General features: G+C 45.6%; 1 protein-coding gene across 1 annotated transcript; it reads right to left on the bottom strand.

Moving 5' to 3' along the window:
* Positions 1-11568: 11568 nt before the first annotated feature.
* LOC138756680 (uncharacterized) lies at positions 11569-12240 on the bottom strand. The gene is made up of 3 exons (XM_069923068.1): positions 11915-12240; positions 11737-11845; positions 11569-11694 (listed from the first exon to the last, which is right to left on the bottom strand). The coding sequence occupies exons 1-3, from the start codon at positions 12238-12240 to the stop codon at positions 11569-11571; spliced, it is 561 nt and encodes a 186-aa protein (XP_069779169.1).
* Between the last annotated feature and the right edge of the window lie 659 nt (positions 12241-12899).

The raw sequence follows: 12899 nt of genomic DNA, 5'->3' as shown, positions 1-12899 counted from the left end.
AAACCAACAAGGTCGGGTCAGATACAGCAATGAGCTCTCTGAACCCTTCTCCATTAACAATGGCGTGAAGCAAGGCTGCGTTCTCGCACCAACCCTCTTTTCAATCTTCTTCAGCATGATGCTGAAAGAAGCCATGAAAGACCTCAACAATGAAGACGCTATTTGCATCCGGTAACGCACGGATGGCAGTCTCTTCAATCTGAGGCGCCTGCAAGCTCACACCAAGACACAAGAGCAACTTGTCCGTGAACTACTCTTTGCAGACGATGCCGCTTTAGTTGCCCATTCAGAGCCAGCTCTTCAGCGCTTGATGTCCTGTTTTGCGGAAACTGCCAAAATGTTTGGCCTGGAAGTCAGCCTGAAGAAAACTGAGGTCCTCCATCAGCCAGCTCCCCACCATGACTACCAGCCCCCCCACATCTCCATCGGGCACACTGAACTCAAAACGGTTAACCAGTTTACCTATCTCGGCTGCACCATTTCATCGGATGCAAGGATCGAAAACGAGATAGACAACAGACTTGCCAAGGCAAATAGTGCCTTTGGAAGACTACACAAAAGAGTCTGGAAAAACAACCAACTGAAAAACCTCACAAAGATTAGCGTATACAGAGCCGTTGTCATACCCACATTCTTGTTTGGCTCCGAATCATGGGTCCTCTACCGGCATCACCTACGGCTCCTAGAACGATTCCACCAGCGTTGTCTCCGCTCCATCCTCAACATTCATTGGAGCGACTTCATCTCCAACATCGAAGTACTCGAGATGGCAGAGGCCGACAGCATCGAATCCACGCTGTTGAAGATCCAACTGCACTGGGTAGGTCATGTCTCCAGAATGGAGGACCATCGCCTTCCCAAGATCGTGTTATATGGCGAGCTCTCCACTGGCCACCGAGACAGAGGTGCACCAAAGAAGAGGTACAAGGACTGCTTAAAGAAATCTCTTGGTGCCTGCCACATTGACCACCGCCAGTGGGCTGATATCGCCTCAAACCGTGCATCTTGGTGCCTCACAGTTCGGCGGGCAGCAACCTCCTTTGAAGAAGACCGCAGAGCCCACCTCACTGACAAAAGACAAAGGAGGAAAAACCCAACACCCAACCCCAACCAACCAATTTTCCCTTGCAACCGCTGCAACTGTGTCTGCCTGTCCCGCATCGGACTTGTCAGCCACAAACGAGCCTGCAGCTGACGTGGACATTACCCCTCCATAAATCTTCGTCCGCGAAGCCAAGCCAAAGAAAAGAATTGATGGTTGCTGTGATTTTCTTTTGTTTATCATGTTTGACTTTAGAAACTATAAAAAAAAACATTCAAAAATAAAAAAGAGAGGTTAGCCTTTGGGAAAGATTGTATCTCCTGGGATTAAATAGAATTCAGAAGAATGAGAAAAGATCTTACGGAAACAAGTAAAATTATGAAAGGAATAGAGAAGATAGAGGCAAAAAAATTGTTTCCACTGGTGTGTGAGACTAGTACTAAGGAAAATGACCTCAAAATTTGGTTGAGTTGGAGGAGCGGGTGGGGTGGGGTGGGTAGGGTAAGAGTAGATTTAAGATGGAGCTGAGGTGGAGGTGCTTTTAAAAGAGAGTGGTGAATCTTTGGATTTCTCCACCCAAGGAAGCTGTAGAGGCTGCCAAATTAAATACATTTAAGACAGAATTAGATGGATTTTTGCATAGTAGGGGAATTGAGGGTAATGAGGAAATGGCAGATAGGTGGATCTAAGTCTGCAGCCAGATCAACCATGGGCTTATTGAATGGTAGAGCAAGCTCAACAGCACAGATGGCTTACTCCTGCTCCTCTTATATTTTTTTTTACAAATAAAACTCATCTGAAGGTTCAGAGCGCATTTCTGGACCGCCAGCCATCACAAAATAATCAAGTACAGTAATCGGTTTGGAAGACTTGTATACTATGACCAACAAGCAGACTGTGGAGGTTTGATGTCATACGATTTGTAGTTATTTTTTTTGGAGCCAGTGAATAGGTTGCAAAGAAAGGGTTAGACCAGTGGTTCTCAACCTTTTTCTTTCCACTTGCATGCCACTTTAAGTATTCCCTATGCCATAGGTGCTCTGTGATTAGTAAGGGATTGTTCAAGGTGGTATGTGGGTGGAAAGAAAAAGTTCAAAAACCATTATTTTAATCATACCTATTTGACTCATTATATGCACAGTTTCATAACTCCAAAGAAAATGGGCCAATGACAATTTTTCTCAAGCAAAATATTTCATTAACAATTGGGTCTAGAGCAGTGATTCTCAACCTTCCCTTCCCACTCACATCCCACCTTAACCAATCCCTTATTAATCACAGAGCACTGAAGGCATCTTCTTTCTTCTCTTCTTTGGCTTGGCTTCGCGGACGAAGATTTATGGAGGGGGTAAAAGTCCACGTCAGCTGCAGGCTCGTTTGTGGCTGACAAGTCCGATGCGGGACAGGCAGACACAGTTGCAGCGGCTGCAGGGGAAAATTGGTGGGTTGGGGTTGGGTGTTGGGTTTTTCCTCCTTTGCCTTTTGTTAGTGAGGTGGGCATAGGGATTACTTAAATTGGTATGTGAGTGGAAAGAAAAAGGTTGAGAACCATTGGGTTAGATACTTGCTGAGTTCACTCTGTTGGACTGAAGAGAAAAAAAAATTGAGAGCATATTTAATGGGGAATTGAGCTGTGTTCTTGAGATCATCAACACTGAATTTGCTGCAGTAATGATCACTGCACTTTTGTAGGCAAGAAAACAATAGAGCAGAATTGCGTTTGCAGTGCTGAGCAAAAAAAAAATCAGTGGGAATTTTGTATGGTTTTCATTAATATGCCAAGTATTTAAATATTGAAGCCTAAAAATATCTTACCTGTTGAGTGCATCATAACTGGCCTCTTTTCAATGCTTGATTTTCTGAATAAAAATATTGTTTTCTATTGTGTTGTTTTCTGCAGCAAGTGTTGGATCAAATTCTTCTTGTGACTCAGAAGGTGCGGGGGCAAGTTAAGATTCAGCTCAGCAGTTCATGAGGTTACAGTAGTACTGGCAAATTTATGAAGGGCAACCTCATGGAATGCAATACAGTAATTGCTCAGGAAAGCTTGCTGCAGATGTTGGCTCCTTGAAGTTTACTTTATGGTAACCAATTCACTGATTTGAAAGACTTACTTTAAGTTAAATGATAGGGCATCATTCAGCTGTGGTGGGTGTGGTTTTGTGGGGTTTTATTAAAGAAATGTTGAAATATGAGGTTTTATGTTCATCTGGTAGGAACAGCATGTCCATTCACAAGTTCTACATTCTGCCAAGTTAAAGAATTTCTCTCTTGTTCAACAAGTTTGAGTTAAGCCCATCCTCACCAACAATATTTGCATTGTTCAAAGTAAACGGTGGCATGTGATTTAACATTCCAGTCCCTTCCTTTCCCAAAAGGAAAACAGAAGAAGGAATTACAGCAGGTCATTTCAAGTAGCTGGAGCTAGACTGTGTGGGTTATTCTTTAGCATAGATGCTTCTTTCTACAACTTTATCATTTTGGTAGAAGGGGAGGCAGGCCTTAAGAACTTACAGAATTAATCAATGTAGGCTGGTCTAATTGAATTTCCAGAATTTGACTTTAGCTGGTGTAAGTGTATAGTTGTGGACCCTAGCTCAAGTTGTACAACATGATAATTAACAAGTTTGAGTAGATAGTTGGTTGGTAACTCTGAAGACTTGTTAAAACTTTCCCTGTCAGAGGCCAGTAAAGTTGTGATAGCACTGACCATTCCATGAAGGATTGCAGGACTGAGATAGATCTTCACTGGAAGATAATAATAGGGCAGCATGGTTAATGTGATGGTGAACACAACACTATTGCAGTGCTCTTGATCCAGGTTTGAAGCCGGCACTATCTCTAAGGAGTTTGTACATTTTCTCTGCATCTGCATGGGTTTCCTCCAACACAGGCTTATGAGCCAAAAGGGCCTGTCACTGTACTGACAATAACCACACCAGCAGTGCGAATATAAGACAGTTTTAATAAACTAATATGTACACTAAGAGGTCTTGTCTCTGCAAGACCAACCTGGAAGGCTAGACTGTAGCTCTGGACTGCTTTATAGACAAGGTCACCGGGATGACCCCTGGTGACCTTGTGGTGTAATTACATATCACCACAGTTACTACACTGTATCTTTAAAAAAATCCATTTTGAGGATTCATTAAAGCAGTTGACATGAGCTGTTCCATGGCCTGATCTCTACCTTCCTTTCTACAGCCAGTTTGTTTTGTCCACCATGGCCCATGGTAGCTTTTCCACTGGGAGTTGAACTCAGCACTTCAGTGTGGTGGAGGGCGCAGTCATAGATTCTTTAACCAACACAGCTAGGTGCACTCACAAAATGTTTCTCTCAACACTTTATTCCCCAAAACTCTTGACTGTTCATACAGTGCTGCAACTCCATTCACAAGTATACAGACATGTGTTGTAGGAAGAAAATGGAGAACCTGGTAGGTTGATATCAGGATCACAGCCTCTCAATATCAGCCAAATGAAGCCAGTGTACAGAGAGAGCATGTGTCCCTGTATATATCAGAGGTGGAAATGCTGGAAAGCATGAAGTTCATTGGAATAAATATCACGGTCCGGTTCCAACCATGTCAATTTCGCAACTGGAAAAGCGCAGCATCGACTACTTCCTCAGAAGCCTGAGAAAATTTGATACGTCCCTGAGGTCTCCAACTAGCTTGCACAGATATGCCAAATCATTCTGTCTAGGTATATCACAACTTCAAATCAAGAGTGCAAAAAACTGTTGGGAGTTGTAAGTGCTAACTAACTACTCTTCCATCAACTCCTGCTGTCTTGGGAAAAATGCTAACATTTTAAAGGAGTCATCTTACCCTGTCTCTCTCTCTTCTCCCCCATTCTGTCAGGCAGAAAATACATGCACTTGAGAAAATGAGTCTCCACATTCAAGGTCAGTTTCCTGCTGCTATCAGACTCTAAAATGGATCTCAAACTGGGAAAAGACGAGGCATTGTACTATACTTTAAACCTGAACTATTTGACTTATTGTAACACTGTTGACGACAAAGTTCTTTATTTATTACTATTGCACTACCAGCCTGGATAGCAAACAATACAAAGCATTTTACTCAATCTCAGTGCATGCGACAATAAGCAATCCAATTCAATACTGCCTGAAAAATCCATTAATATAATTGATGGCAAATCTCTTTAAAGTGTGCAAATATGCAACATCAACTGGGCCATGTCAAATAATAGTGTTAAAAATGTTCTTAGATTGATTTTAAAAAAATATGAAAGTTTTATAAACTGATCAAAACAAAGAAAAATCAAAAAGTACTCAGTGGCGAGTCAGCAAATGTATATTTAAAAAAAATAATGTTTCAAGTTAATAATCCTCCATCATTTTGTTCTAATGAAGATCATCAACTTGAAATGTTAGCTTCATTTTTCTCTTCATAAATGTTACCTGTCCTGCTAGGTTGAATATTCCTATAATTTTGTATCAGGTTTTCAGTATCTGCAGTTTGTTATTTTACAAAATAAGGCATATATGCACATTAACTTCCTTTGAAATTTGGTTACTTAAGCTTCAGTCCAGCATTTCAAGCAATGCTCTCTAACTCACTCCTGATGATAATCTGAGAAGTAATGTATTCAATGGTGGCTGCATGCCACGGGTTTCCAAATAGTAACAATTTATTTAATTGCCTTCCTTTCATGCCTCCCTCCCACCCTGAAGAATGTGCCAAAATTCTGTCAAATCTAGTTAATTAAAATTGTCTACTTGTCCATGTTCAAGGCCAAAATAGACCTTCTAATCATTATCAAACTAATTAAAGATAATGTGTTTAAAATCTTAATTCTGTAATATTCAACTTGATCCCTGGTTGCAGAAGATTATGTGATTTACAATATAAGAACAAAATACAGGTTGAATACCCCTTATCCAAATTGCTTGGGACCAGATGTTTTTCAGTTTTTGGGATTTCTTTTGATTTTGGAACAATAGAACTAAGCAACATCAGTAGAATACCTGTATCAGCGGTTAAACAGCGACAACAAACAATGGCAGGCTTTTTGAGCGCCAACATGTCGCCAAAAGTGGAAAATTCACATAAAATAATGTTCAGTACATCCCAAAAGACAAACTTGATCTCTGCTTACAAAAGAAGAACACCTCCCCGACAATTTGACTGGTCCTGTTTTTCAATCAGATTTTTTTCCTCCTACAATCTGCTGTGTTTTAAAATTCAGGTTTGGTGTCACTTAACTTGATTTATCTGTGCTGCTCTTTTCAAACTGTTGTGATCTATCCAGACCTTTCTCCTGGGCTATCAGTTGATGCTAAATACACACAGAAATGCTGGATGAACTCAGCCAGTCTCGCAGCGTCCATAGGAGGTAGAGATATTACCAACTTTTCAGGCCTGAGGCTCTCTTCAGGGAATAAGCAAAGAACAGGTACGCGAAATAAGAAATACTGAAGGCTGGCTGGGTGAGGAGTCAAAACCAACAAAAGGTGTTAGGAGGAGAGGTTAGAATTGATTTTGGCTCTGTGAAAGGAGATAACTAAAAGAGAAAAGAGAGAGAGAGAGAGCTGGGGGAAAGGCAACAGGGGAAGAAGAGGGGTGGGATGGTTTAAACAGAAACTGGAATAGTCAATATTAATGGCATCCTGTTGAAGGTTGCCCAGACAGGAGATGAGGAGTTGTTCCTCCAATTTGCAGGTGGTCTCAGTCTAAGACCATGGACAGATATGTCAGCAAGAGAATGGGTGGGGAATTGAAATGGGTGGCCACTGGGAGATCCACACTATTGCGGCAGATGGAACAGAGGTATTCAACAAAGCGATCTCCCAATCTGCGCCCGTTTCTTTGATGTAGAGGAAACCACAATTGGAGCACCAGATTCAGTAAATGACCCCTGCAGATTCACAAGTGAAATGTTGCTCCACTTGGAAGGACTGTTTGTAGCCCTGAATGGTGAGGGAGGACGTGTGTCCGCAAGTGGAGCGTCTCCTCTGGTAATGGGAGTAGATGTCAAGGGGACAATATCCAGCTTTCTGAGGTTGCTTTAATCAATCATGATTTTTATAAATACAATATTTAGATTCTGATGAAACAAATGAGAAGGTTTTGAAGAATGTAACAGTTGAAGGTTGTCACAATCTAATTCAGAGACATGCTTTTTCTCGCTTAGAACCATAGACCATTACAGCACAGAAACAGAATCTTCAACCAGTCTAGTCTGTGCCAAACTATTTTTCTGCCTAGTCCAACTGACCTGCACCGTCCATAGCCCTCCATACCTCACCCATCCATGTACCTGTCCAAATTCTTCTTAAATGTTAAAACTGAGCCCCCATTTCCCACTTCAGCTGGCAACTCGTTCCACACTCCCACCACACTCTGTGTGGTTCCCCCTCAACTTTTCCCCTTTCACCATTAACCCATGTCTTCGGGTTGTACCTCACCTACCCTCAGTGGAAAAAGCCTACCTACATCTCCTCATAATTTTAAATACCTCTATCAATCTCCCCTCATTCTTCTATCCTCCAGGGAATAAAGTCCTAACCTGTTTAACCTTCCCCTGAAACTCGGTTCCTGTGTTCTTTAATGAAATTCCTCAGGATTTTCATATAAACCTAAACAAAATGCTTTTACACACTGAGCACTGTACTGTTAAACTGGACAGAACATTTCTTGAGAGCCCCCATCTTATTGGCTTAGATAGAGAATTAAATATTCATTTACCTCAAACACACTAGAAAATTAGGGAAACTATCCAAGTCAACAATGTATTAAATCAAAGTGAAATTTTCGGCAACTTGCCACTGCAAACTCCTATGGCACAGGCCAGAGTTTGCACCATCAATAAAATATGTCAGACTATTAGACACAACTATATTTAAATCCAAAATGACCTAATGTAGACTAATGTGGATGATGACTTTGATCAGTGTTTTAATGGCTTTTTGTGTTCTTCTGCTTTCTATTCTCAAAAGCAGAGACCCTTCAGTGTTTTTTATTCCTCGAGGATGAGAAACAAAAGACAGTGTCTACTTTGAAAAGTTGTTTATCAAAGCTGCAGATTTTAATAGTTTCATGATTTTGTTTTGCTGTGGCAATTCCGAAAGATAAGCTACTGTGAGAATTATTGAAAACAATCAATATAACTGTGAATCAGTTACCATTACAATGTAGAATTCAATGGACCTTTGTGGTGAAGAAACACCTTGCTTTCAACTTATTATTTATCTTGGTGTAGTGCACATCGAAAGAATCAAAGGCTTGTTGATCCAAACCAAGGCTTTTATTAACTAGAAGACTGGAGTGTATCACATGTAGGTCGAGCAGTCCAGATCTGGGTCTGGCTAAGAGCAACCCTTTAAGACCTGCCAGTAGGCATGGCTAAGCTCTCAGCCACTCACAACCATCCTATACCACAATATATACATATACACATTAATGATAGAATCCATGCTATCACATTCACCCCTTATTTGAGAACTGACCCCAGGGTGAATTGGAGGGCTGTTAAAAAAAGGAGGGTAACTGGTGGGAGGTTAGGGGCTGTAATGGTCAGGGGGCCTGATCGTTCGGCATGACCGCCATGGTGCTGGAATTGGGATCGCTGGAGTCGTGTCACTAGCGGGCTCATTGGGTGCGGCCACCGCTTCGTTCAATTCCCCAATGGCGTTGTCGACAGGCTGGCCTGGGTTGGTGGGGTGGTGCTGATCCCTCTGTTCGAACACGTGACCTAGGGGAGAAGGATTTGGAGGTTTGGTTGGGAGCATTGCTGGGTCCGATCTGGCTTGGGGTAGGTCCCTTACCGACACTGTGTCCTCCCACCCATCTGGGTACTCAATGTATGTATAATGCAGGTTCGCATGGAGCAGCATCATTTCGGTCAACCAAAGGGTCGTTCTTTGAGTACCGGACATGGCGTCACAGGAGGACAGGCCCAGGAACCATGAGCCATGCTGGCGTGGTTATTCCTGATTCGGATTTCCTTGGGAAAGAGAACATCCTTTCATGGGGGGTGGTATTGGTCTCAGTGCATAAGAGGGAGCGGATGGAGAGTAGGGCACTAGTGAGCACATCCTGCCAGTGAACGGTGGGGAGGCCTTTGGACTGGAGGGCAAGCGTAACCACTTTCCAGACGGTGGCATTCTCTCTTTCGACCTGCCCATTACCGCGTGGGTTATAGCTGGTGGTCCTGCTTGAAGCAATACCATGCTCCAGAAGGTACTGCTGCAGCTCTGTGCTCATAAATGAGGACCCCCGGTCACTGTGGATGTAACTGGGGTACCCGAAGATGGCGAAGATGCTGTGCAGGGCCTCTATGACTGAGGAGGCAGTCATGTCCGAGTAGGGCACAGCGAACGGAAAGCGAGAATACTCGTCGATCACCATACAAAGGTGTTACATTTGGTTGACAGTAGGGGCTCCTTGAAGTCCACACTTTGATGTTCAAAGGGTCGGGTGGCTTTGATGACGTGGGTGTTCTTCTGATGGAAGAAGTGGAGCTTGCACTCAGCGCACACTGGGCAGGCTCAGGTCATGGAGCGAATCTCCTCGACCATGTAGGGCAGGTTGCGAGCCTTAACAAAGTGAACGAACCTAGTGACCCCTGGATGACAGGACTCCTCGTGGAGTCTCTGCATCCTGTTCAGTTGTATGTTGGCGTAAGTCCCCCTGGACAGTGCATCTGGCAGGTCATTGAGTTTACCAGGCCAGTACAGTATGTCATAATTGAAGGTGGAGAGTTCAATTCTCCACTTAGCGATCATGTTGTGCTTGATCTTACCTCACTGGGTATTGCTAAACATGAACGAGACCACGCGTTGGTCGGTCAGCAGCGTAAAGCGCCTGCCAGTGAGGTAGTGCCTCCAAAGACGTACTGCTTTGACTATGGCCTGGGCCTCCTTTCCAATAGAGGAGTGTTGGCTCTCAGGGCGCTGGAGGGTCCTGGAGAAGAAGGCTACCTGCCGGCGGGCCTGGTTCAAAGTGGCCGCCAGTGCAAAATCAGATGCATCGCTCTCTACTTGGAACGGAATGGACTCGTCGATGGCGTGCAGCGTTGCAGCGGCGATGTCTGATTCGATGCGGTCGAAGGCCACTCTGGCTTCAGTTGACAGGGGGAAGGAGGTGGTCTTGCTAAGTGGCTGTGCCTTGTCGGCATAGTGTGGAACCCATTGGGCATCATACAAAAAGAAACCCAGGCAGCGTCTGAGTGCCTTTTGGGTGTGGGGTGTGGCAAGTCCATGAGGGGACGCATGTGGTCAGGATCTGGCATTACCATCCCGTTCTCCACCATACAACCTAGAATTGTGATCCGAGTGGTCCGGAAGACACACTTGTAGAAATTGTAGGTTAATTTCTGCCGAATCGCAGTCTGAAAAAATTTCTCGAGGTTGGCATCATGGTCCTGCATGTCATGGCTGCAGATGGTGTCATTGTCCAGATACAGGAAAGTAGCTGTTAGCCATTCTGGTCTACCATCCAGTCCATTTCCCACTGGAAAACCACGACACCAAAGGGTACCCTGAGGAATTGATACAGCCACCCGTTCACTTAGAAGGCCGTGAAAAGTCGGTCTTCTCGGTGGATCGGGAGCTGGTGATAGGCCGATCATAAGTCAATGGTGGAGAATACACGGTATTGGGCGATCTGATTCACCGCATCTGTGATCTGTGGGAGGGGGTACGCATTCAGAAGTGTGAAGCGGTTGACTGTCTGGCTGCAGTCAACCACCATCTGTGGCTTCTCCCTGTTTTTAACAACCACCACCTGGGCCCTCCAGGGACTTGAGCTCGGTTCGATAATGCCCTCGTCCAGCAGTCTGCGCACCTCACTTGTGATAAATTTCCTGTCTTCATAACTATATTGTCGGCTTTTGGTGGCCACTGGTTTCCAGCTAGGGGTGAAGTTTTCGAAGAGTGCTGGAGGAGCAACCCGGAGGGTGGAGAGGCTACAAGTGGGGCACTGGGACATGGGGGCGGGTGGCTTGGGCTGTTGCTGGCAGGAGGCCTCCGGGGTGGAGTGGTTACAGACAGAGAGTGGAGCGTGGGGCCACCCATAGTGCAGGAAAACAGTTCGGAACTGGCACTGAAAGTCCAGTCACAGCAATACGAGAGCGCACAGCATCCGTAAATGTGATGCCATGGACTTTCAGGGTCACCACCCAATACCCCTTTACCCCAGTCAAATGCGACCTGGTCGCCAATGAAATCCTCTGGTCAGTGGGGAGAATAATCATTGTGCAACGGTGGGCCAGGTCTGGACGGATAAAACTCTCGGTTGAACCCGAGTCAAGTAAGCAATTGGTATGGTGTCCATGCACTTCAATCAGTTCCATTGCCTTTGTAAGGGAATGGGGGCAGTCCTGGTCTAGGGTCACTGATGCTGCGACCTGTGCTGGGAACAGTGGAGTCTTACGTGATGACATCATGCAGCGTCGGGCCTGAAGTGCATTACGTGTGTGTGGTGACATCACAGAAGCAGTCAGGCTGGAGCTATCAGCATCGAGGAGCTGGGGCTGCTGCCTGCAGCCTGCTGGGGGTGTCAGCCAGCCAACAGTAAGTGCTGGGGGTCACAGCTTGCAGTTGTCGTGGTGGGGCGGTCAGTCGGGCAGTCATTGGTGGTAGCGGCAGTGGGTACCAGGTCGGCAGCATCGGTGGTGGCGGGTCCCTAGTCAGCAGTATCGGTAGTGGCAGCCGCAGTAGCGGGTACCTGGTCGGCAGCATTGGTGGTAGTGGGTCTCTGGTTGGCAGCATCGATAGCGGCGATGGCAATAGCAGAGGTTGTTGAAGTCAGGGCCAGGGCCTGGGTGGTCGTTGCTCTGTGTGGGAGGTCCAAGCTGGCCAACGTCGTCGCATCGAGGGTGGGCTATACTTTCCGTGCTCAGCACCTGCCCCGTGATGTCAGGGGCTGCTGCGCGGTGGATCCCTCGCTCTCATTGGATGAGAGCTCTGAAGAAGAGTTGTTTGAATGGGAGGGTGGTGGTTGGCCCTCACACGAGGCACTGTGTTTAATGGTGGCCATTTTGGAGCGACAGACTATGGCAAAGTGGCCATTTTTAAGGCACTTCTGACACCTGGCTTTCCTCGCCAGACACTGGGACCTGCTGTGCTTGTCCCTCCCGCAGAGGTAGCACTTCGGGGTCACATCAGGCAGTGCAGTGGGAGCTAACAGGCTGTCAGTGGGCCATGGGGTAGAAGGGTTGAGGGAGGACATCCTACTCACTTCATAGCATGTGTCCAGCCCTGAGAGTAAGCGTCCATACTTAAGACCACATCCTCCATTGTCTCTGTGATCCAGATCACGTCCTCTAGGTTTTCTCCCCTGTGCTCTAGCAGGCGCTGCCTCACCTCATTCGATTGGACCCCGGCCACGTAAGCATCCCAAATGAGATTGTCTCAGCAGCAGTTCTCTCTGAGCAGGCACAGGGTCTGTCCTGTGCCCTCAGTGCTTGGCTATAAGCTCTACAGGATCACCGGGCAGTTGCCTCCTGGTCGCTAGTTTGTACCGGGTGTAGACCCTGTTTACCGGTCGCTCGTAGAGTCCTTTCAAAACCTTCATGGCTGCGGTGTAAGTGGCTGCGTCCTAGATGCTCTCATAGACTCTTGGGGACACCATAGACATCAATATTAGTAGTCGATGGCCGTCCTCCACCACGGCAGGGTCAGAGAGTTGTAGGTAAGCTTCGAAACACCTCACCCAGTGCTTAAAGTCATTTGGAGCTGTAGCCGACTGCGGGTCGATGTTGAGGCATTCCGGTCGCAGCATACACTCCATCCCTTGAAAACTTTCTAGTTAATAAAATTGTAGTGCATGTCAAAAGAATCAAAGACTTGTTGATCCAAACCAAGGCTTTTATTAACTAGAAGACTGGA

This window comes from Narcine bancroftii, chromosome 3 (assembly GCF_036971445.1).
Source record: "Narcine bancroftii isolate sNarBan1 chromosome 3, sNarBan1.hap1, whole genome shotgun sequence".
Taxonomy (NCBI): Eukaryota; Metazoa; Chordata; class Chondrichthyes; order Torpediniformes; family Narcinidae; genus Narcine; species Narcine bancroftii.
The sequence above is the reverse complement of the archived record's forward strand: the minus strand, read 5'-3'. Positions and strand labels throughout refer to the sequence as shown.

Excerpts from the sequence above, each read along its gene's own strand:
- LOC138756680 (XM_069923068.1), bottom strand. The coding sequence starts at position 12,240 with ATGTCCTCCCTCAACCCTTCTACCCCATGGCCCACTGACAGCCTGTTA. Across the intron at positions 11,846-11,914 it reads CCCCTGACATCACGGGGCAG|AGCAACGACCACCCAGGCCC; the intron begins GTGCTGAGCACG and ends CCTCCCACACAG. Across the intron at positions 11,695-11,736 it reads CCACCAATGCTGCCGACCAG|GGACCCGCCACCACCGATGC; the intron begins GTACCCGCTACT and ends ACTGCTGACTAG.